The sequence below is a fragment of the Notothenia rossii genome (genome assembly GCF_949606895.1).
Source record: "Notothenia rossii genome assembly, chromosome: 7".
NCBI classification, from domain to species: Eukaryota; Metazoa; Chordata; class Actinopteri; order Perciformes; family Nototheniidae; genus Notothenia; species Notothenia rossii.
This window is the reverse complement of record NC_136905.1, coordinates 21,404,802-21,431,060: the sequence shown is the minus strand read 5'-3', so window position 1 is coordinate 21,431,060 and position 26,259 is coordinate 21,404,802. Positions and strand designations below refer to the sequence as shown.

The 26,259-nt window shown below is 43.5% G+C and overlaps 1 protein-coding gene and 1 long non-coding RNA gene across 2 annotated transcripts; one reads left to right on the top strand and one right to left on the bottom strand.

The window, feature by feature from the left end:
- Positions 1–14: 14 nt before the first annotated feature.
- LOC307013739 (chemerin-like receptor 1) lies at positions 15–2,285 on the bottom strand. Its single transcript, XM_079641289.1, has 2 exons — positions 2,204–2,285; positions 15–1,286 (listed from the first exon to the last, which is right to left on the bottom strand). The coding sequence occupies exons 1-2, from the start codon at positions 2,220–2,222 to the stop codon at positions 166–168; spliced, it is 1,140 nt and encodes a 379-aa protein (XP_079497415.1). The 5' UTR covers positions 2,223–2,285; the 3' UTR covers positions 15–165.
- Positions 2,286–22,111: 19,826 nt separating this feature from the next.
- On the top strand, positions 22,112–24,275 carry LOC307046543. Its single transcript, XR_013810146.1, has 2 exons — positions 22,112–22,837; positions 22,941–24,275. It is a non-coding gene; the product is annotated as an uncharacterized lncRNA (long non-coding RNA).
- Positions 24,276–26,259: the final 1,984 nt, after the last annotated feature.

Below are 26,259 nucleotides of genomic sequence, written 5' to 3'. Positions count from 1 at the left end.
CTCACAAGTCTATATCAGGTCTGTGCTTTTATTTGGCACAATGTTTATAGCTTGTCTTGAGGGTCCTTATATGAAGACAACAAAAGCAAAGAAAAAGGGATTTTCAATATACATTTACATTTGTGTCAAGATAATTTGCTTCATACAGTTCCAGTATTTGATCACTCATCTCATGGACAACTCTTCAGAACTAAGAGCTGACCGTCTGGTGTCCCCTGGCTGTGTGTCACTGTGGGATCCTGAGACTTCCTCATGGAAGGCAGTCTCCAGTACAGCCATGATGGATTTACGGACCTTATTCTTAAAATATTGGGCCATGAACACATACAGCAGTGGGTTTAGGCCACTGTTGAGAAAGGCCAGGTTGGATGCTATAGGGACCCCAATAGTGATGACATAGCCTAATGTTTCACTGCGTTGAGAGAAATTCACCAGCTCAATTAAAGCCATGATGTGAAAAGGAGCCCAGCACAGGAAAAAAGTGGTAATGACTGCAGCGATGACCTTAAAGGGACGTCTTGACTGGCTGACCAGGGTGCGGTTTCTTCTGAGAAGATGGATTATCACAGCATAGCAGGAGACAATGACAGTGAAGGGGACAACAAATCCCAGGAGGAGCTGGGTGATGGTCATGGCCTGATAACGTAACAGACGCAGCTGATTCACAGATTCTGTTACATAGTCATCAGAAAGAGCATAGTTGTCGAAGCAATTGATGATGTCTTGATAGAAATATGATGGCGCAGTGTCCCTAAACACGAAGTATGGAGCGCTGAGAGTCAGAGCCAGTACCCAAACACCCAGACTCACACAGGACGCCTTGCGTACACTTCGGTGGTTCTGGGCCCAGACGGGCCACACCACAGACACACATCTGTCCACACTGATCACCATCAGGATGTAGACACTGGCAAAGATGTTCAGAAAGCTTATAGTTCTGTTCAGCTTGCACATGAACTTGCCGAAGGGCCAGTGAAAATTCGTAGCTATGTAAACAGCACTCAGCGGTAAACGTGCTGTGAAGAGGAAGTCGGCTATGGCAAGGTTGAGGAACCAAACTGTGGTAACTGTTTTCTTCATCTTGAATCCGGCCACCCAGATAACCACTCCATTCCCGAGCACACCGAGAACAAAGGTCAGGCAGTACATTACAAGGGACATGGTATTGAGAGACTCTCTCAGATCAGCATACTTGTCAGTAAACACAGAGCCATTATTTTCAGACACGTCTGTTGAGTTGATGTTATAAGAAGGGGTAGCGGTCATCTCCATTGTTGCATTGAAACCTGCAATAGCGATATGAGAAAACAACATGAAGACAGGTCTCAAGCAAGTCTTGAAGTGTAACATAATCGATCACAGTAAAAGCAAAGAACACAAGTCAAGTAGATAAGATTAATCTTAATTTCTGTCTTCTATCAAGGGTGTGCCACAGGGCTCCCTTTTGGGCTCCATTCACCACATATAATGAGATTGTATCTTCTGTGGTGTATAATCCATCTTTACATAAACAATACTGTTTCATACTGTGTTGCTTATCCTGTCTATAATTAATGTATTGCAAGATGCATTATGCTAATCTTTTAATAATAATACAATTGTAGTACATCAAAAATCAATTGGATGAAACTTCCACCTCTAAAGCAAAATCCCTGCAAGTCTGGAGATTCAAAGAAAACATTAAAATGAAACACATTTGCACAGAATACTTCAGAATAAAATCTTGTCATTTGACTTGATGAGAAATTAACATTAAATTATGTGTAGACGTGATTGCTGATAGCGTCTACTCTCCAGACCTTTACAATAGGTACTGTTCTTTGCGTGTTTGACTATTTTCACTGACACTGAAACTTGTTAACTGTAAGTTTTCTCTCTTCTTTTTTCTTGTACATTATTACACCAAACTGTAACAAAGGTGTTTCACAAAAAAAAGAGATACAAATCTAAATTGCCATATGTTTTGTTTTGTTGACCAAAAGCTTAAAAATGTACAAACTGTTTTCAAACCATTGGCTCACAAACAAGTAAGCCATCTGAAATAAAGTGATTTAGTTTCAGTATACATTTAAATGATTAGCTTTATTATTTATATTGAAGCATTTTCAATAGCTCTCTATACCTCTAAACCCAAAATCAATGTTCACGTTCCCTTTCAACAACCTCTTCAGATTAATCTTGTTTAAAAAAATCATGCACATACCTTCCTTGAAGTTCTCCATTTTGGTTGAGGATTAATCTGAAGCAGAAGTAATAAGGTTGGCAGAATAATATTAGCTAACCTGTGGGAAGGGACACTATTGACCAACTTGAGGGCGGAGACACCATCCATCATCCAAAAAAAAAGAAGAAATCTCCTAAAGTCTATTCAATATTCAACGGTCACATTTAAACAATTTAAGCACTGTAATTGCGCCTGATGTGTGAAACAGCTCCCTCTACTGGCCAAATATTATAACACCAACAATAACAATAAATTCATCCTGTGTTTGGTTTATTTGTACGATAACTTTTTATTTTGTGTGACACCAGATTATGCGGATCGATAAAGAGATAAGAGGCTCACTATTTGATGGAATTAAGTGGTGATTATGAAATGGAAACAGTCAAGTGAAATAACATTTTAATAATGAAAATAATGGTAACAACACAAAAGCGGTCTTTATCAGTTTCTATGGACTCTTGGTACATTTGAACATGTCTAAAACAAAATATAAAAAAAGGTTTAATCATTTACATTGTTTACATAATATAAAATATTGTATAAAAACTTCACGTTAAATCACATCTGCCACACCATACCAAAGTCATACAGATCATAGAAAATGTTTGCCATTCCCTTATATTCCATCAAAAATAGTTAATTGATGTTTTCAAACATGCCAAATATTCACTTATTGCTTTTAAATAGATAATATTTTTGTCTTTTTTTATATTGTGAACTGGATATATTATCTTTTTAGGTAGTTACAAATCAAGACACAAGTACATGGCCTCCTTGGCTCTGGGAAAGGGTTGTTTTTTAAAGGAAATGTGTTTGCTCGATAATAAATCAGAAAATTATACATTTAAATGATCAGATTATTAAACATTATGCATTTACTCACATTGACTTATGCACTTTTAAAATCACTATGATTTAAAGATCAATCGATGCCAACTGTAGCTGCTATTTTAAGCACAAAGGTGAAAAGGTTATTATTAGGCTTACATTAGCCTTTCATAGAGCCAGAATATATGAATAATAAGAACACCAAGTGTAAGTATCAGCCCACTTAATTTCCCTTTATGAACCAAAAGATGGCCTTTTGTTGCATCTTGGATGCATTGGTTCGGATGTTTGAAGGGCAAATTCCTCAGTTAATTGCTATTGATTTTCAATATGCTAGTTTAAAACATACTTTATTCTATGGCAAGGAAACAGTAGTCCATTATATTATAACTTGCCATAGTTTCAAAATGCATTATCTCTCAAATGCATTAAAAAATCTAGAAGTTGGAGTATAATATTAACATAGTCTGCTCTAACAGATTGTAAATACTTTGGGTAACTAATATCAATACAGGTACCAGTACCAGGTGCTATGTTTAAAACTTACAATATTTTTACATATCGCCTTGAGGGTCTTCAAGCTTAGCTCCAAAACCAAAGCTTAGTTATTTGTTATATACAGTGACATCTATGTACAATTACAGTATCCATATCATTGACATCTTTATAACTCTGCATCAGAAACAGACTTGTCTTTGCTCCAACTCGTGACCATTGAGGCTCTGTTTACATGGAGACGAAACGGAGAGCGAACCAAATTCGATATCATAAAAGTCTTCCGCCCACACGGTATCGGCTCAAGAAACACTTTGAGACCGCTCGACCCGCTGGAGCCGCTGTCGCACATACGCAGAGTCTGTAAGTGGCTGTTACGACTGTCGCCTTCCAGGTCGTCTTAACTGTTTTAACCTGTTTTGTATGTAAATGAGCTGTGCGGTTGCCTTGACGTGATTGGCTGCCATCTCCTGGTCCACCTCCTGAAGATTGTGATTGGAGCACGCCGGGTCCGACAAACTCCAATCGCAGCGCACAGCCGGCACACACCTGCTGGGGATGACTACAAAGCCTGGGGACTAGGGATGTGCATCTCCATCACTGAGGCCGATGCGATGCGCATCTCGATACGTTGCCACGATACGATACATTAACGATACCTTTGAAACACCAGGCGATGCGATACGATACGATTCACCCCTGTTGCGATACAGTTCGATACGATTTGATTCAACATTATGCGATTCGGGGCGATACGATGCGATTCAACACGATGCAAAAATAATGATACTTCAATATGGTACGACAGAGGATTTTTGTTTTATTCCTTATATGCAGCAAATCATACATTAACAAAAAAGTGCTTTACATATTTGGTACTGCACATCCCATCATGCCGTTTATTTTTGTACCTTTAAAAGCTCTCCAGAGTACAATTGTATAACACCTCACAGTTAAACAATGTAAAGATGCATTGCTCATGATTAACAATGTGCAAATAACAGCTACCATAGAGCAATGCCCATACAGCTGCCAGCCTGATGTGCTTAACACTCAAAGGCTAACTCACCAGTGAGCAGAAAGCAGTGGTTTCTATATGAACAATAAAGAAAACAAATAACCTTTCACAAACAGGTATTTCATAACTGCTTACAGTAAGGAAGACATTTACATTATTATTGGCCGTCACAGGCTGCTGTAAGCTAAACACCTCTCTGACAGAACACCTCACTGAGTGATTTAACTCATATGTCTCACTTTCAGGTTTCTCTTTTCAGCCGCAGACCCCACGTCGCCTCTTTATGTGCGTCGCTAAGTTCCTCGTACTACTTGTGTACTTTAAAGCGGCTCGGCATCGTTAACAATTTGCGAGTGATTTTTCAAGTTGACCGTCTGTAGTAATAGTGCCGCGCACATATACCATCAGGACGTTACTGATGGGGTGCGGCTGCGGAGTGATACTGTGTGTATGCAAGTCCGCATCTAGGACGGATCTATGTATAATGGCTGTAGACCTGTTAAGTAATAAAGATACCTCATACAAAGGTCTACGGATACCTTATTACTCTCCATGACCTGCGGTCAACTATATAGCATAAATGACTATTACACCGTCTTTCTTGAACAATCCGAAGTGTTGCCAAACGTTTGATTTGTAGGTATTCTTCGGTGCGCTGTGTTTCTCTTTCTCCTCAACTTCCGTGTGTGTTGATAACTGAGACTCTCGTTCTCCGTAGTGGCGAAGCAAATATCAAAGATCGTCTCTGCTGAACGTTGACAAGATAAGGGGATTTTATATGAATGAATCGGTTTTTTACCGATGCAAAGACGCTACGCAATCGATGCATCGCGAGTTCAACCCAAACTGTAGCCGATGTGCACTCTTTCAATCGGTGCACTCGCATCTTGAACGTTTATGCCGGTGCACCGATGCGAATCGGTGAATCTTAACATCTCTACTGGGGACAATTATCACTCTGGAGGCTCTGACATGTGGACAGACGCCTCTCGCTACTTGCACCTTAGAGAATTATGTTAACTGTGGTAAAACTAATGAAGCTCAGCGCAAGTTCAGGCAGGAAGACCTATCACTTCGTATTGCACGTCATGGCAATACTCGCTCCCTTCACTAATTGATAGGGAGCGCCACTCCTCAAGCTAACCTATCACTTCCCTCCATCCACAAGCCTAATTATCGCCCCTGTTAATCCCTCTATATAGCTCTCCCCTTTTCCATCAGCTGTCTTCCAGGTGTCAACGCGCTAAGTTGGTAGCTTACACTCCTCTTACGCCTAAAAAACACTGGATACGAAAAAAAAAAAAAACATGTCTAATTCAGACTCTTCAGAGATCTTACCTTTTTCGAAGGATCTTGATCCCGATTCCGATGCACTTCCAGAGGAAGCGTCAAACTCCTCAAGTCACCGTCGCCTCAGTTCTCGTCTGAGCGCCCGCAGCGGCTCTCGCACAGCAGAGGCAGAATTCCTCGTCGCCCATTTCCGCAAGCAGCCCCAGATCTCCTGCTTTCCCAGCTCCGTGAGCTGTCGGACCAAGCCTCCGGCGCGGTCTCCCAGCCCAGGCCAGCAGCTCCAGCCAGCCCCCCCGGAAGAGGGCGAGGGCGCTCTCGCGGCCGCGGGGGCAAAAGGTCTAAAAAAGCGAGTCCTCCAGGAGCTAGCTCGGCCAAGAAATCCTCCACTCCTCAGGCTCGCTCCAGCGGCGCTCAGCAGCCCAGCGCCGCCCAGCCCAGCACCGCTCAGCCCGGGAGCTCCGGCACTCAACCCCTCTTCGATGGCAGCCTAGTCAACACACTGCAATCTCTGGCAAGTTCTATGCTCCTAATCGACGCTCACCTCCAGTCCATGGAGAGAGGCCAGGCCGGAGCTTCAACCTCTGCGGCGGCCCCGCCTGGTCAGGATTTTGCATTAGGCACGGTAGTTCCTTCTCACTCTCTGGCTTCCACCCTCCCGGCTCCTCCCTCAGGTAGGCCCTACATTCCCCAAGCCGCTAACATCTCCTCACGGCTCAGAGCTAAGATCCTCGACGGGAAAGACATTAATTTAGTCAGCCTTATTCTGCCGTCCACGGAGTGCGACAAAGCCATCGCCTCGGGAGGAAGCATTACTGCGATATTTAAATCTGCAGACCCCCGGCTCCTCAAAGACCTTTCTATAGGGCAATTTCTGGTAGCTTTTAGCATCTTCCGCGATGCCCTCTGCACAGTTTACCCTGAAAGGAGAGTGGAGTTAGATGCTTATCTGGCCATGATCGGCGATCTTCACATCAAATACGTGAAATCCGTGTTTTACCAATACCATAAAAGCTTCTCTAGCAAAGCAGCGCTGCACTTAGCTCATTCTAACATCCGCCTAGACTGGTCCGTGGTGGATACCGAGCTGCTCGTTATGGCTACCGGCGGGCAACAAGTCGTCTCGTGCATCAGTTGCGGAGCGCAGGGCCGCACCTCTCCGCTCTGCCCTTCAGTGCCTCTTTCCGGGTCTAGCGTTTTCCCCACGCAGTATTCTGGGAACAATAAACCAAACCGTCAGGTGATCAAACAAGGGGATAATAAGATTTGCGTTTCTTTTAATGAGAACGTGTGCTCCTACCCTCATTGTAATGTTCTTCATATTTGCAGTACCTGCAGGGATGCTCACCCGAGGTCAGTTTGCCCAAGGCGCCGGCCCCCCTTCCCGCGCCAGAATCAACGTGGTGGAAAAACCTCTTAAAACATCACCCCTCAACTTCCATTAACACCACACATTAAGCAGCTGCGCTTTCGACTCACCCAAATCCCGTGTTCGTTGATTATCTTTTGTCAGGGCTCTCTCAAGGGTTCAGGGTAGGGGTCCTTTCCCCCCCCCTCAGTGACTTTAGTGGCAAAAAACCTGCAGTCAGCCACCAAATAACCCACCATAGTCTCTCAGCTCATTCAAAAAGAGCTCAACAAAGGATATTTAATTGGTCCTTTCCATTCCTCTCCGTTCCCAGTGTTCCGGACAAGCCTAATAGGGGTCGCTACACGCAAATACTCTGAGAAGAAAAGACTCATCTTTGATCTGTCCGCTCCTCGCGCTGGCCCGTTTTGCAGCATCAATAGCCTTATTCCCCCAGTGTATTTTTCTCTTCATTACGCTTCAGTTGATAATGCCATCAAGCTCATCAAATTCGCAGGGCAAGGAGCGTGGCTCTCCAAAGCAGACATTACTGACGCGTTCAAAATAATTCCCATTCACCCATCTCAGTGGCACACACGGTATCAGATGGGAGTCCAAATTCTACTTCGCTGTCCGTTTAACCTTCGGGTGCAGAAGTAGCCCTTGCATCTTTAATTCTTTTTCCGAAGCCCTCTGCTGGATCATCCTGAACATCGTCAGAATCCCCTCCGTCCTGCATCTATTGGATGATTTTCCTCCTCATAGATCCCCCTCGGGACAGCTCAGGCGCCTCTCTCAAACTATGCTTTCAGGAGTTAGGTGTTCCCCTCTCAGGAGAGAAAACGCTAGGTCCCACCACACGCCTGGGGTTTTTGGGCATTGCACTCGACTCCGTAGACATGGAAGCGTTTCTCCCCACGGACAAACTGCAGCGCATTCGCGACATTACAAAGTCCTTCTGTGAGCAACAAGTTATCACCAAGCAGCAGCTGCTCTCCCTGCTCGGGCACCTCAACTTCGCCATGCGTATTATCCCTCAGGGGCGCTCTTTTATTTCCTGGCTCCTGGATACAGCGTCAGCTGTAGAAAACCTCCATGACCACGTCTTCTCAGATGAAGGCTGCCGCTCTGACCTGCGGTTCTGGTCCCTCCTGCTCGCACACTGGAATGGCGTCACCTTCTTCCACGACGACCTCGTGTACTCCTCCGACTCCATGAGATTCTTCACGGACGCTGCCCCATCCGATGGTTTTGGGGGTTTCTTTCAGGGAGAGTGGTTCGCAGGCTCATGGCCTCCGGCATTCCCCAGCCATGCCTCTTCCTCCGCTCTGCATGAGATCTTTCCGATCGCTGTTGCCTGCCACGTGTGGGGTCACCTCTGGCCCCGGCAGCGGATCTCAGTACTCTGTGACAACCAATCAGTGGTCGGAATTATTAATAAAGCGCGCTCCCCATGCCGTGACATCATGCCGTTCATGAGAAGCATCACGTGGTCTTCCATCACCCACAACTTTCTCATCTCCGCTCATCACGTTCCCGGCCACCTCAACTCAGTGGCTGATTCCCTCTCTCGTTTCCACTTCCAGAAATTCCGGAACCTCTGCCCAGAAGTCAGCGCTCAACCCGTCAGGATTCCTCCCCTGCATCTTCTCTCTCTCTTCTAAGTAGAAGCCCCCTAGCAAGGCACTTCGGATCCGCCAGGTTTTTCATGAGGAAGGGCTTAGCCGCTTCCACCCTTAAAACATATGATTTCGCTTGGAGAACGTTCGCTTTATTTTGCTTTTCCGTAGGCATTACACTTAAACCTGTTCTCATCTCCACCGTGTGCGCCTTCATGTGCTACTGCGCCACTGATCGCCACCTCAAACCCCAATACATCCGGGGCCTCTTAGCAGGAGTTCAGTTTAACATTCGCTGTTTCGATCTCGGCTTTCCAAGCCTGTTCACAAACCAGTCACTCAAACTCATTCTCAAAGGTCTTATTAAAACATTTCCCCCCTGCCTTAGACCGGAGACGTCCTATTACACTCTCCACTTTACGCCTTAAGCTCTCCAAAATTAGAAGTGGGTTATTCTCCCCTTATATCGATGCACTACTTGATGCTTTATTTCTCCTAGCTTTTTATGCTTTCCTCAGACCAGGTGAATTTACCACAGCTAACGTTCGATTCCAATCAAGACGTCTGCTTGTCTGACATATCCTTTCACGCCAGCCATTTTAGCTTACATCTTAAGCACTCCAAATGCGGCGGCGCCTGCTCCGTCATCGCCGCCCGCAACGACTCCCAGTTCTGCCCTTATAAACCCATGATCAAATTCCTACAGCTTAGACCTACCTCTAATCCCCTCTCTCCATTATTTCTCATCTCAGGGAATTTTCCCTTAACTCAACGACAGTTCAACCACTATTTAAAGCAAGTTCTCATGAAATCCGGGTTATCCCCCCTCCTATACACGGGGCATTCATTTAGAATAGGTGCAGCTACTTCTGCTGCTAATCAAGGCGTCTCATCCTCATCCCTGCAACAACTCGGACGGTGGTCCTCCTCCGCTTTCTCATCCTACATTCGTCCGGACCTCAGTGCGGTGCTGGCTATCCAAAGGTCTCTCCAACCTTAAATTGGTACGTATGCATATAACTGGTGGTGTTTCTTTAGCATGTCAGCACGTATATTCGCCCCGCGGCTCATGCTTATCTTGACATGTCTAACCCTGTACGTCCAGGTTGTAACCTTCGGGTCCGTATTAAATGTGTCCCTGCTAAGTCAGGTTGCACCGTATGTCCGGGAAGCCCTGTATGTCCAGGACGCCCTGTATGTCCAGGATGCCCCGTACGTCCGGGATGCCCCGTATGTTCGGGAATGCTCCGTACGTCCGGGAAGCCCTGTATGTCCAGGATGCCCCGGACGTACGGGGCATCCCGGACGTACGGGGCATTAGTATGTCTAAAAGGCATACTAGGCTGCATGCCTTCCATTTTGTTACTCTTCTATTTAAAATAAACCCTTTATTATACCAATTCCAACTGGTGTGTGTTGCATTTCCTCATCCCTAGTGGGGACGTAACATACATGGGAGCTCGTCCGGGATCTTAACTACTTTCCTGGGGTTATAAGTGGTTTGTATAGCTAAAAGCAATTTGGTAAGGTTTGTGAGCAGTTCACCTGAGTATGGCAACTTTGGAGTTGGAGTCCTTTTTGGTCTGTCCTTCTCATGAGCAGTTAGATCAGTGTCGTAGATACGACTTGTATGCATAGACGTCGGAACTAGGGGTGCGGGGGGTGCGGTAGCACCCCCTCCCGTCAGCCTCAGGAATCACAGGATTAGCCTACGTTAAAAAAATAAAAATAAAGATTCTGAATTTAAACTCAATTTGTCTGACTTACATGTATTTCTTAATACAGATCTTTTGATGTGATATGCACCCTGCCTGGCTCAATACAGCAGCCTGGCTGGCATGGCATAGCTGTTGCTATGCAGACTGCATCTGACAGCTCACTGTGACGTTGGCCTATGTGTAAAAAAAAAAAAAAAAAGTAGCGGGAATTTTTTTTATGTTTGCTGTGTTCGCGGCTCTCATTTGTTTTTAGCATATGCATAGGCTACATGATTTGAGTTCAACTACGCCAGCTAGAACTAGCCTATGTCTCAAAAACGAATTTCAGATTTTTTTACAAATCCGCCCGACCCAGCTAAACGTCCGAGAGAGACACCTAGAGGCTGTGTGCCAGCAACCGGACAGCAGCAGCAGGCAGCCGAAGGGCCCGGCGGCCCTCGGCCTCGTCCTCCCTCCCCAGCGCCACCACCAGCACCCGGTGCTAGCCAAGAAGAGGCAATATCATGCAAACCACCACAGGATTACAATTTTCCTGCCAAGAAGTTGGGTGAGAACTTCACTCGTTCCTGCAAGGCCGCCTGGTTCAGAGAGTGGCCGTGGCTGGAATACATCGCGGTCAGTGATGGCATTGTGTGTGGTGTGTGCAGGTCAGCTGTCAAGCGCAAGTTGGTCGGGTCAGAACAAGCTGACAGTCCGTTTTTGAAAGATACGGGCTTTTCAAACTGGAGAAAAGCAAAGGAGAAAATCAGAGACCACGAGAAAACACGCATTCATTTAGATGCGACTCAAAGATTGTCTGCATTGAAAACTACGCCAATTAATGCGCTTTTGTCTGAGGCTGCTGCTAAAGAACAAATAACAGCCCGGAAAATGCTGGAGCTCGTTTTCAGCAGCGTGAGATTCCTGGGGCGCCAGGGACTCCCTCTGAGAGGAGCTGCAAATCGGGATGGGGTGTTGTGGCAGCTAGTGGTCGAGAGGGTACGCGCTGATCCTGACCTGCAAAACTGGATGAAGAGGAGGGACAATTGGATGTCGGGCAGCATCCAGAATGAAGTTCTGGAGCTGTTTGCCCATGACATCCAGAGGAAAATCGGAGCCAAAGCATCCGAAAGTCCTTTTTTCGGCTTAACTGCTGATGGGACCACCGACGTCAGTGGAAAAGAACAGTTCTCATGCAGTATACAATTTGCAGATGACAATCTTGAAGTCCAGAATTTCTTTCTGGGCTTTTACAACGCTCCAGACACAACCGCCGAGATGCTTTTTCTGTGCATTAAAGATGTCCTTGTTCGGCTAAATCTGCCGCTGGAGAAGCTGAAAGGCTACTGTTTTGATGGAGCCAGCAACATGTCAGGGAGGTTCAAGGGAGTGCAGGCAAGATTAAAGGAAACATGTCCTGACTCCTTGTTTGTCCACTGCGCAAACCACTCTCTGGATTTAGTGTTGCAAGAAGTGGCAAAAGAAGTGCGCCTTGTTGCCGATACACTGAACTTTGTTCGGGAAGTCACAGTTGTGATTAATGATTCAGCAAAGAGAAAAACGTTATACCAGTCTCTTTTTGGATGTGGAGAAGTGATCAACCTGCTTGCCCTGTGCCCAACTCGGTGGTGCGTCAGAGTTGTGGCACTGTCACGGTTGCTGGCATGCTATGGAGAGATGCTGCAGACATTTAGGACCTTGGAGAGTGACAGGATTGTCAAGGGGGAGACGCGTGCCAAAGTGGCAGGATTGCTCAAAAAGGGCACCACTACGCGCACAGTATTTGGTTTGTTTGCCTGCGTTACCATGTTTACGCCATGTGAATCCGTGGCTCGGTCACTGCAAGGCACCAAAGTCACAGCCCTTGGATCAATGGAAGCTGCCAAACTTCTTTGCCAGCGACTGAACACACTCAGACAAGATGACACCTTCGCTGACCTTGTGGCCAAGACCAAACAATACACAGAGCGCTACAACTTGAAGCCTCCTCATCCAGTGCGCACCAGCAAGACCCCAGCGCGTTTTCGCCATACATCGGAGGAGGAGGAACGGGAGTTGGAGAACGAGGGTAAATAAATAGGCCTAAATAAATAAATAAATAATGCCAACAGTATTTTAAAATTAATCATAAAGCTCATCGGTCTGTAATGTTGAAAGAATGCAACAAATACGCACACAGAGCGTGCTCTCCAGCATTTGTGGACAGATTTGATCTATCCATAGAAAACGATATCATAGTTCATAATAATGTACTACATCCATGTACGCTTATTTGCAAAATTAGCCTGCAATTAATAATTCATTACAACGGTATCAACTGACTAAATAACGTATAGGCCTACTTTCATAACAAACCATATTCATAATTTGAATTTTAAATTGAAAATGTAAGGTTGACCCACCCAGCTTAAATAGGCAGCCCATATGGAAACTATTTGTTGGTTGTTGTTTAACTGTTATATTTAACTATTAAAGAATATCCAAGCCTGTGGAAGAGGGAATTGTTTGAGGCCCTGGACTTGGTGCGCACAGAGGTGGAGCGGCGCTTTGACCAGGAAGGACTCCGCGTAGCTGCAGGGCGAGAGCAGGCAGTTCTACAGGCGGCCCAAGGGAAACGAGTGGATGTGGGTTCCCTGGAACTGACTTCCTTTTCAAGAGAGCAGCTAAGCCTTGAGCTGGACATCCTGAGCGACGTGTGTAGGGGGCGAGAAGTGAAAACCATTCAGGATGTATTGGCCATTCTGCACACCTTGCAGCCCCAATCCCGCTCCATGCTGTCGGAAGCGGAGAGGCTCATAAAGCTCTGTCTGGCTCTGCCCATTTCTGTCGCGGCATCCGAGCGCTCGTTCTCTGCGTTGCGCAGGTTGAAAACGTGGCTGCGCAATACTATTAAGCAGGAGAGACTCACTCATTTGGCCATTATGAATGCGCATAGCGACCTTCTCGATGAATGCGATGTCTCGACCCTGCTTAAAGAATTTATCAGCAAAACAACGGAGAGAAGGTCTACTTTTGGAACAGTTTAAAAGCCCTTACGAGCGCAAAGTAAACCGTTATTTTTCTGAATGTTCCATTAGGCCTATGTTCGTAAAGGCTGTATTATTCTGTTGATTTTCTGAAGGCTGTAGGCCTATGTTATCGCCTATTAGGCTACAGTATGTTCCTTAATAAAGGCTTGATTAATTCATTAATTCATTTTGTTTCATACATTTTCGTAACAATTAAGATGCTGCGTGTGTTTATGTAGCCTATATCTGTTATGTATAGGCCTAGGCTATTAGGCCTACGTGTCGAGTTCGTTAATCATTGATAGTGTGAGTTTCCCCCCCGACCCTCCCAGCAAAAATCCCGCACCCCCCCCCAGAAAATAGTTCCGACGTCCCTGCTTGTATGGGATAGCGCAACATTTCAGTCTCGCAGTGAATAAGCAAACGGTAAAAAAAGAATTAAAGGCTCTGGTGGTGGATGAGTTGGTGGAAAGGGATTTTCTGGTGCTGCCTGCACAAGCTGAGCTCACTGTGCCTAATGCCCTGGCTAAAGGAGAAGTTGGTGACGGCGAGGGCGGCGGGCAATTTGAAGCACCGTCTACGCCGCCTCGTTACAATCCACCGTCTCCTGGCAGCTCAGACTCTCGGGAAGGGAGTAAACTGATGGTCCGTCTCGCCCGTCTCCAGTTAGAGGCGGAGGATAAAGAGCAGAGCAGGCAGACACAGTTCCAGCTAGAGGTGCGGAGGCTAAAAATAGAGGCAGACAAGGAAGTCAGGATGCGTCAGCTGGAGCTCGTCTCACAACTGCGCGCATCCGGTGCTTGCTCGTTCACCTGCCTTTGACGTGAGTAGAAACATTTCGCTAGTGCCAACCTTCAGTGAGACTGATGTGGATGCCTATTTTGGTGCCTTCGAGCGCATTGCTACAGCGTTGCGGTGGCCGGCTGAAGTTTGGCCTCTGATGGTAACGTGTAAATTATATGGAAAAGCTCAGGAAGCAGTTGCGGCTCGCACGTTAGAGGACAGCCTACACTAAGACCATGCTGCGAATGGATCTGGCCCTTCCTACATCCAGGACATGGTTAAACTGTACACCCCAGCGCGTGCACTTCGCTCTGCATCGGCCAAACAGCTCGCTGCACCCGCACTGCGAGGGGGACCCAAGTTCCCATCAGCAAAAACATGTGGGTTTGCTATCCTGGCTCCAAAATGGTGGAATGAACTCCCCATTGAAATCAGGACAGCAGAAAGCTTTCACATCTTCCGGCGCAGACTAAAAACTCATCTCTTTCGACTCCACTTCGAGCGATATAATTACCAACAAAGAACTGCTAACAGAGCACTTATATACTAATAAAGGACTGGCTTATCTATAGTCAGTTGAGTAGCACTTGCAATGTTTGGCTCTATGAAATCTGATGTACTTATATGATTCTGTTTTCTTCAAGGTTGTATCTTCCTGGTCGAATGTACTTATTGTAAGTCGCTTTGGATAAAGGCGTCAGCTAAATGCAATGTAATGTAATAATGTAATGTAAGACTCAGTGAAGGTTGCCATTCTCAGGGTGTATGAATTAGTTCCCGAAGCTTACCGGCAAAAGTTTAGACACCATAGGAAGGATCCTTATCAAACGCACGTAGAGTTCACTCGGAAAAAGGGAATGTTGTTCGCTAAGTGGATTGCCTCATGTAATGCTACTGATCATTCTTCTCTGAGGGAATTGATCATGTTGGAGGAGTTTAACCTGTTAAGCCCGAGAGACCCTGGTACCGGGGGCCTCCTGCAACATCTTGCAGGAAACAGTGTCTGAGGGCATGTTCATTTAATAAACTATGAATGTTTTATATCCATGTAACGGATAGAAACTCATCTAACTGATCATTTTAATTTCTTTTTTTTTTAAAAACACAATGCTAACGCTGAGCCTCGGAATTAGCAACGAGCGAAAAATGCTAACAGGTGACTGCACCGAAATTCACTCACAAAACCTTACTATTTGTCTTTGCTGCACATCCAACCCACCGTTTCACATCGTGAGGAGACACAGAAACGAGGGGTACCCTTCATTATCACTCAATTATACGAACTCTCGGAGATAATAAAAAGAACAGACATCAAACCATATGGAGCTAGGTAGCTAAAAACGCTAACATGGCTCACCTGTGTTGTAGTCTGGTCAAAAGTGGTCTTCAATGGCATTAAAACGATAAAAACGATGCTGAAGTTAATCCATAGGTTAATCCAATGTGTCTGTGTCCCTTTCAATGATTTCTGATCATCCATGAGCAATAAACCTGCTTTTCGGTTTTCAGAAGTCAGAGCTACAGACAGCTTCACTCTGGTGCAAACCTACATGCGCAAAGCCCCCACCTTTTTGCTTTACCATGTGTGTGAGTGGGGAGATTCCCCTTCGATTCTATTGGCTCTAACGGTCAGAAAGAGATGTCAATCACCAAAATCGACCAATGGTTTCCAGAGAAACGGTTAAACCCCCATTTCCACCCAAATCACCTCAGAGGTGGAGTTTTTTTTGCTAAACCTCTCTAAAAAGGTCAAATGTCAGTTGTTTTGCATCAATCTTGATACAGGTTACTTATTATATGTTGTACTTTGGATGCCTAAAGCTTTTAGTCTACCTTACCATCATTCAAGGGTAGTTTTCACTATAAGTAAAAAATAACTTTTGGACGGACACTATACTGTAATTTACAGTTTTTTACTATGTACAATCTGAATTTTCTTTAAAATAAAAAACATCTATATTGATTCTCACTTTTTTACATCCAACTCACAGATTTATCATTACTTTGAGAAAAAAGATTATTAATTTAACCCTTTTAGAAGGGAAGATATGGTCATTTGTTCTGAGAATGTCATTTTCGAGCCAGAGACCTGAAAAACAGGCTCAGGGCTAAACTGGTTAAGAAATGTTTGCCTGAGCACATTGTTGTTTACTTAAATGAAAAAAAACTAAATTCCCTCTCGGCTGCTGCTGTGTTAGCTGATGAGTATGTGCTCAATCATAAATCTGTGTTTTCTTCGGTCTCTGAGAGATCCCGCCGGTTGTCAGCCGCACCGTTTACTCAGCCAGCAAATGTTTATAATGTAACAAGAGAGGAGAAGTGTGCTTTTACTGTCACCAACCTGGACATGTCATCGCCAACTGTGTAGCTCTGAAGCGTAAAGAACAGCGGCAGAATATGTCCCCGCCAAGAGGCCTGATTACACATACACATACACGTGCACAGGCGAGTAAAAGTGATTCTGATGTCCCATTGTCTGATCCTGTGTGTGTGCCGGTGCTTTCAGATGAAGCTGTGTCCGAGGAAAAGCCAAAAGTTGTGGTTTCCCCTCCTCATGAGGATGTCGCGAGACCAGCGCAACACGCCGGCTCAGACAAGCTTCTCGACTTTTCGACTCTCCCAGTCAGAAAAAGTAGTACAGTGTCTACTATAGGTTATCAGTTAGTCCTCTTCGTTATGTTGTTAGCTTCACGTTATTTTGAGATTGGTGTGGGATCTAGCTTTTGGTTAATTGTGATGTGTATTTGCTACGATCCCTTCATGTTATTGACTCGCCTGTAACGGCACCGCCAGCGGCTCACGCAATAGAGAGGCGAAGTCACGCCCATCTACTTCCGGTCCATGGGACCCCGGAAGCGGAAAATTATACCTTGAATTCAATGGAGAGAGAAAACGTATCTTTTGATCCCGTTTGAATTGTGCCACGAACTACACATATGATGTTTGTCAATCTTAAACAATCATTTCCATGTCAAAAAAGTCACATTTTGTCGTAAAACTGTTGAAATATAAGACTATGAAAAATACGCGACTACAAAGACTACAAATCCCAAATCCCATTCTGGGTCGCGCATGTGATGTCACAGGCGATAATGCTCCAAGTGGTTGCGACTCGTAATTAAAGCGAAGAAGAAGATTTCATAACTGATTTATTCCCTCCAATAAATATAAGAGATTGCTCCAATAAATTCGCTTTTATAAGATGCCTGTGTGCTTTGTACCATGTTGTAATCACAAAAGTGATCATACCACTTGCTCGTTCTATCGCTTCCCCTCTTATTAAAGGACCAGGAGTTGCTGGATCAGACATATCAGGTAATATCATAGGTAATATACATGTTGTGCATGGAACATAGTCAAGTTAGCTACCTAGCTAGTAGCGACGAGTAGCGAGCACGTTAGTTAGCATTACATTACTTAGCCTTGTCATTTTTAGTAGCCTTACCATTAAGTTATTATTTTATTACATGAAGTACACCAAAATGTTAAACAGTAAGAGTAGTCATCATGGTAAGTATTTCGTGAAACATTTGAAGAGTGGCCTACTGCGCCCTCCACCGGGTGCTAAGGAAGCAGTTCAGAGAGAGTCGAAGGAAGGCAGGCAGGCAGGGAGCTTTGCATGACATTCTTCTGGACATGTTTCATTGTGATGACAGTGAGGGTGAGTCAATCTGTTGGTTGGAAAGAGAGTAGTTGAGTGATTACTGAGAGAAAATTATTAAAATAGATAATTATTCAGTGTTGTTACTTTAAAGTGTTGTTACTGACCTTTTTCTCTTTTATTTTCTTTACCTCACCTGTAACTGCTGAGACCCTGAGGAACATGCACACTGGACTGACCTGCTCTGGCAACCTGATTTCCACTGTACGTAATAGTATTTGGTTATGGTATATTATTTATATACATCAAAGGCACAATGCACCCCCCAGAGAGACACATGTATTGAGTGTGATATTTTGCATAGGTCATGTGAAATCATCTTTACATACTAGAAAACTGTAGGAGCGGCAACTTGTTTTGAAATTGAATTTTTAATATCCGATAATAAAGTTGATCTGTTTTCTTTATTCTTCTCTCTTCCCAGCTCCATCCATCACCATTCTCTGTTCCTGCAGGTCCTGCTTGCTAATAAATGCTTTATTTTTTTTACACAGTTACAAATAAAGTCAATGTATTGTATGCCATGAAGTTGTGCTTCATTCTGAGTCAATAATAAATTCATTCTGCCTTCAACTGCAAAATGATTGTGGACTGCACCGACATCCATGTAGCTGCCCCCCAGTAAGATGAACCAAGCAAAGCTGACACTCAACATACAGCTGTGCTCTTAAGTTGACAAGAAGAATTTGTGAAATATTGGTAATTATTTGGAAAAAATGACTGACGATGCAGAAAACTTTTTTTATTTAGGAACAGTGGTCAGGTGAAGCATTTATCACTACATATGTGTCACACTTAAAAGGCCAAACACACTGGCCAAACACACCTCGTTTACAACTCCCCAGTTGACAGCCATGACTCCGTCTAAATTGAACCCCCCAAGCACCCTCTTCATGAGGGACGCGCATGGAGTGGATGAAAGTCCCGACCTCAGCACAGCACCAAAATTGCTGGCTGTCAACCTGCCCTGCCTGTGTAACTGCCACTGAGGATTTGTCCGCTGTCCTACGGTGGCTGTCTGGATGGCAGCTTGCTGGTCTCTGCTCAGTCGCATTGAGGCAAGAATTGCCTCAAGCCCCCGACCCCCACGCTCCTTCACCAGCTCCGGCACGTTGAAAATGGCCTGATGTTGAGGCTGCAGCTCTGGCTCAGTTGACAAAAGCCATGCCATGCCACGCTGCGCCCCTCAGTGCAGACCTGAACAAGTCTACTTCCTCAGTGGCGATGTCTCTGGCCAGTGGGTTGTATGTTTCCTCTTGCTGTTGGTAGAGTTGAGACACCGGCTGGACTACTTTTGAAGTGCCAGGCTTCCTCCACTGGCACTCAACTTCTGTGGAGCTGATCTGCCACATGGCAAATATTGCCAATGCTGCAGCGTGGCTGCATTTGTACATCCCCCGTGCACAACCACAGATAGCGCTCTGCATCACGCCATCCTCTCCCATGTAGATCTGTACAAATAAAGTAAGTACCATGTTTGTTAACATGCTATAATAGATTGAATGAGCAATACAAGGATGGTCCAGATCTGGGGGTGGGAGGGTTTATTTTTCCATAGTTTTGTCCTCTTGTCTGATTGTTGTTGTTGGTTTTTTCTGAATTTTTTGTAATTTGTGTTGTATTGGTTGTGATTGTACATTGTATTTTTTTAAATGTGTATTACATTTTTGAAAAACATTTGATCAACGAAAAAGGATTTGGTCAGGATCTAGACTCAGTGTGTAGTTTATGAATTAATCAATGCTCTCTACATTAGGAAAACATACCAGTGTACCAGAGGGAGTCACACACAGCTGTGCCTAGATAACCAAACAAATTGACAAGATAACCAAAATCCTTGAATCTACACACAGCAAATAAACTCAAATGACACAACGAGATGTAAAAAGGAGATCACACATATAGTCGATATAAAACTGGCCGCTTCAATCTGAAGAGCAACTAAAACAAAACACGGGAGTGTACCTTGTTCTTGTGAACACTAATGTTATCCACAGCATACACACCGGTATACCCGTTCTAGGTTCTGATTGGCTCTCTAGGTTGGAATTCTAGCTTCTGACTGGCTGTCCAGGTTGTCAATCACAGCCGTGGTTCATATTATGCTAGTCGACTCGTAACATCGCTAAACTTTTTTTCTTGACGGTTTTCTCAGTCAACTAATGCTATTGATAACAGTAACATAAATTAACACAGCCCTGCACACTGCAGTCATTATATGCCGGGTCTGTGGTTCATCATCTTCTTTTTCATTCTCCTCCTTATTGACTGACATTAACCTTAAACATTGCACTCATATTACTCACCGAAACCTTGTAAAGCCGGTCCCGCATGCTGGCTCTTACAGAACCGACTAACTCCCCTTTCGTGTATGTACAGCTCTCAACGTGCCCAGACTTGTAGTGATTTTCACATCGTTTTATACTTTTATTCTCATTCTGAAAGAATGAGGTGAAATGTGCCAACGTGACGGTCATATTTGTGTTGGTGACGCGTATTGTGCGGGACCAGAGACATGTAGTTCACTGAGCGGCTTAACACAAAAAAATGTGTTACTTCACAGTTTTACGACACATTTTAATTTTTTTGACTTGCAAAATGTTCTTTTAAATTGACAAACATCATATGTGTCATTCGTGGCACAATTCAAACGGGATCAAAAGATACGTTTTCTCTCTCCATTGAATTCAATGTATAATTTTCCGCTTCCGGGGTCCCATGGAGGCTCCCGGAAGGGGACGGACTTCGCCTCTCTATAGAGAGCCGCAGTGACGCGTCGTAAAACCCGGAAGTAAGTTAGCATTTTTAGCACTTCCGGTTCCTTCCTCAAAAAGCAATGCATTTTTTCCATAGGGTTTTGGAAAATAGCTCGAAATAAGGTCTGTGGTTGACACAAATTTAAGAGGTAATTGACGTTTTGTTCTACGACATTAAATACATCAGCAGTGACCCCACTGGGGATTTTTGAAGAGTTTACGTGTCTGAAAAACGATGGTTGTTACCGAATGACTGAATAGGACTACAGAAATTGTCGAGGCCGTTGTACGTCATTACGCCGAACACGTAAACACTCCCGCTAAGTTTGTTTTCCCCTGTGTTCTGCTTAAAAGCAAGTACCTGCCTATCTTTAGTATCTGTATATATATATCTGACCATTAGAATCTGTATTTTTGAAATTGTCGTTTTTAACACCGTAGTTTTACAAATTATAGAATAATTAATTACCAGTGTTTTCCAATTTTACTCGGCAGTTCGTTTCGTTGGCTAACGTTAGCTAAAGCTAGCGCTACTAGTTAGCTACGCAATGGTTTGTTGCTTTGCTCCTTTGCTCCGGGTTGCAGCCACAGGTCTTCGCATGAAACGTGCTTGTTCTATCGTTTCCCGGCCAATGTTTTCCAAAGGAGAGTCTGGATTCGTGCCATGAGGTAAGCTGACGTTACATTTTTGTCCATGTCACGGTGAAATGTAAATAATGGGTAGTGACTGTATCGCCGTTATAGAGATGGCGCTGCTGAAAAGACCGCAACACAAGTAAAGATAATGAATACATCCTATTAAAACCTGTGTGGCTTATATGATAAGTCTTATTAGTACAAGCAGCATAACGTTTCACCATGTAACTAAAGATTGTAGTCAGGGAAATCAGTTTGACATATTGAACTAATAACAAATCACCTCTGGCTGGCAGAGAACTCTCTGCTCCATAGCTTCTCTTGGACGTAAAATCACATGTACATTTTACATTTATATTCAATTTAATATTCCATCCCTCACATACTTTTGTATATATAATAACTTATATTTTGTTTTTCTTGTTATGCTGCTGCAACACAAACATTTCCCAAATTGGGATCAATACAGTAATATCTTATCTTAATTAATTAAGAAATATAACTATTATAATTAGTGTAGCAGCTGACACCTATTTTCAATATGGATTAATCTACCATTTATTTCTTTAGTTCAATTTTCATCTATAAAAATGTCAAAATAGTGAAAATGTTCACGAGACTTATCAAAGTGCAAGGTTATATCTTTAGATGTTTTGTTTTAGCCTATGTACTGTATGTCTTAATGCTCTTACAGTATATGTGACGGTGTGACTTCCATGAAACTATATTTTATATCTTCCCAACAGACGAGCTGACAGAAAATCAATCAATCAATCAATCAATGTTTATTTATATAGCCCAATATCACAAATGTTACATTTGTCTCAGTGGACTTCACAGTTTGTACAGAATATCAGTATGACAATACGACACCCTCTGTCCTTAGACCCTCACATCGTACAAGGAAAAACTTCCAGAGAAAACCCCACAGTTTAAAGGGAAAAATGGGAGAAACCTCAGGGAGAGCAACAGAGGAGGGATCCCTCTCCCAGGACGGACAGACGTGCAATAGATGCCGTGTGTAAATTGAAAAGATAATACATTTGCAACATAGGTAGTCCAAATGTTTTGAAATGCATGTGTGTATAATAAGAAGATGAATCCACGAGGATATCCATCCAGGACTTATGATCCAGGACCGCAGCCACGACTCAAGATCCAGGACTCGCAATCCATGACACAGGACCGCAGGATCATCCATGACTCCGGATCCCGGCGTATATAGACACCAAAAAGAAAGAAATTTGGGGAAGCTGGGTTAATCGGAACATGAGAGTACACAGGTATAGACAGAGAGAAGGAAGAAGTAAGATGTCCCCCGACAAACTAAGCCTATATCAGCAAAACTAGAAAACCTAACACTCTAACAACCACAACATTGCAAAGGCGAGTAAATGTAAATCAAAAACAATTCACAATTTTATTATTTCTTCTTCTTTCTTGCAGTGAGGTGAAGCTGACCTTGCACTTGGTGCCAGTAAGGATTTTCCTCACGCAGGCTGAATGTTTCTCCTTCCTTACTGACAAAGAAGCCCTTGATTTGCAATGCTTCACTAATTGTCATTTCCCTTGCTCCGTAGGGACACTTTACCTCAAGCACAGCGGAAGACCCTACCAGACCATCTGGAGATGCCCCCAACATTCCTGATTGGGAGAGCCACAAATCTGACTCATGGACCTGCATCTGAGTTGCAGTGGTGAATGCCCTGACGCCCTCACATTCATTCATAGTCCCCCACTGTACAGACAAAACACCATCAAGGGCCTGTTGTTGCCTTAGCACCCTGGCAATAAAGGAAGCAGTCACATGCTTTGACCTCAGGACAGCTCCAAAGTTGCTGGCAGTCAACCTTCCTTTCCTGAACAAATGCCAGTTTGGGCTGGTTCGCTGACCAGTGGTAGCCACCTGAATTGCCCTCTGTTGCTCTTCAGACAATGCCATGCTTGCCACAATTGCCTCAGGTCCCTGATGCCCAACAGATTTGATAATTTCAGGAACAGTAAGTGTTTCCAAGCTGTAGTGTTCCTCTTCTGGCTCGGGGGAGAGAAGCCAAGAAATTCCTGAGAACCTGCCCCCGAGTCTGTCCCTCAGCCAGTCACGATCTTCGGAGGTAGGCTCTCTTGTCAGCGGGTTAAATTAGTTATTGGTTTCAACAGTCACATTAAAACAGTTACTAAATCAGCTTACTATCACCTAAAGAACATATCTAGGATTAAAAGACTAAAGTCACAGCAGGATTTGGAAAAACTTGTCCATGCTTTTATCTTCAGTAGACTGGACTACTGCAATGGTGTCTTCACAGGTCTCACTAAAAAATCTATTAGAAAGCTGCAGCTGATTCAGAACACCGCTGCTCGAGTCCTCACTAACACTAAGAAAGTGGATCACATCACTCCTGTTCTGAAGTCTTTACACTGGCTTCCTGTGTGTCAAAGAATAGATTTCAAAATACTGCTGCTGTTTATAAAGCACTGAATGGTTTAGGACCAAAATGCATTTCTGACCTCCTGCTAAATGATGAACCATCCAGATCTCTCAGGTCTTCAGGGACTGGTCAGCTTTCTGTCCCCAGAGTCAGAACTAAACATGGTAAAGCAGCGTACAGTTATTATGCTCCAAATATCTGGAACAAACTCCCAGAAACCTGCAGGTCCGCTGCAACTCTTACTACTTTTAAATCCAGGCTCAAGACTTTTCTTTTTGTCGCTGCTCTTAATTGAACTATTAATATCTTAGACTGCACTTTAACTTTTATCCATGTATTTTTTCTTTTAATGTTTATTTTATTAGCTTTTCTTTTTAATGACTGATTTTAAATGCCATTTTCTTGATGTCTTTCATTTTTTGTAAAGCACTTTGAATTGCCTTGTGTTGAAAAGTGCTATATAAATAAACTTGCCTTGCCTAATAAAGATTTAATGTGACACATAAAATTGATTTGTTGATGGGAATTAATGTGAATAAATTAACTCGGTCTTAAAAGTTAACGGTACTCTTGCTATCACTACTCACCGACACTATAAACCTTGTCCCTCATGCTAGCCCTGACAACACCGGTAAGCACACCTTCATCTAGGCTGCACTGTAACGTGTCCTGACTTGTAGTGGTTCTCTCCTCTATCTACACTCTTGTCATCTTTGTAAAACGATATCAGACTGGTAATTGACACAGCCATGACTTCTAGTTAAATTCAGTGTGGCTAAAATGAAAAGCTTTGTTAAAATATGCAAGCATGCGAAAGTCAAATTCAGCTTTATTGTCAAAAATTCGACATGTGTTATACATACAGAAATATCGTTTCCCACAGTGTGACATGTATACATTAAACAAAACGGGCCCAGATAACCGGGGTATACAGTTTAAAATGTTAATATATTTAAAGTTTTCAAAGTGCAGTTTCAGTGCAAGTCAGTTGAAACGATCTTAAGTTGGCGTGACGTTGAAGTCGTGCGACCCTGCTGCTGTACTGGCTTGTAGTTCGTTTATAGCATAACGTTAGCATTTTGCTTCTGCCAACTAGATTTATTATTCAAAAATGATAAAAGTAGTGTTGACATGTGGATATTATCCGGCTGAACAAAACGTGATCCATCTCTTGAATATGTGTCAACCACAGACCTTATTTCGAGCTATTTTCCAAAATCCTATGGAGAAATTGCATTGCGTTTTAGACGAAGGAACCGGAAGAAGTTTACTTCCGGGTTTAAGGATGCGTCACTGCGGCTCTCTATGGGCTCTGATCGAGCGGGACTACCAGGTTAGATACCCGTCAGATAAAATGTCTCAGAGAGTGTGTTGGCCAATGTTTTATCCAGATTGGTTGGTGTTATTTGTGGGTGTGTTATTAGATAGGGCTAGTGTGTTTAGTTTCACAAAACCTGTGGGTTTGTGTCTTAAGGGGGGGGGAGTGTTACGACTGTCGCCTTCCTGGTCGTCTTATCTGTGTTAACCTGTGTTATTTGTGAATATACGACCCACCGGAGCGTTTGCAGTCAACAGGAGCATCAGCCCATATGCCGCAAATGGTTGTTTCTTACACAACCACTAGAGGTGCTAAACTCTAAAACGTGACTATAGGTCGTAATAAGCTGCTGAACAATCGACCTATTTGGTAGTTTTTGGAGGAGGACAGGCTGGAAAATAAACAGCAACATGGCCTTGGCTGAAATGTTCACACAATTCACTCACAGCTTCTAAATGTCTCCTCTTTGTAATTCTACAGGGACAACAAAATCACACTGTCAATTATTTAGGGAATCTAAATATTGTAATATTCTTTTCTCCATATTGCCAAACTATTTATGTATATACATTACAGAATTGAGATTGGCAACAATATAAATATATATATAGCATACATATAATAAAAGCTACCAGCAATGATTGACTTGGGTTTGACTTAATTTTAAGACAATCATGACTGACATGAGGTGCCCACTTTGTTGATCGACTGGAATAAACACATTTAGGAACACAAATTGGAGTACACAATTTGCCAGCTTATGATAACAACAAATCAGTGTGTACTAATAATTCAATGTTCTGGAGTTTTTATTTACCTTTACTGTCTGAGAAACAAATGATTATTTTCACTTCTTACATACTTTAATGGATCATAACGCTTAACTTTGGTTCTGGGGTATCTGACGGTTAAATCAAGCAATTTCTATTGATTAGACCATTGAAAAATAAAAAGATTTATAAAACCAGCAGTCCAAATTCTGGTGAAACACGTTATATGGTGTCAGTATGAAAGACTAAATTGCTGATTAACGACCTCCAGTCATTGCACTATGAGCAATATACATTTAAACGATATTTCTGTGGTGAAAGAGTAAATGTATAAAGCAAATCAACATTAGAATAGGACAATGCTGCAGATATAAACAATTCAGAC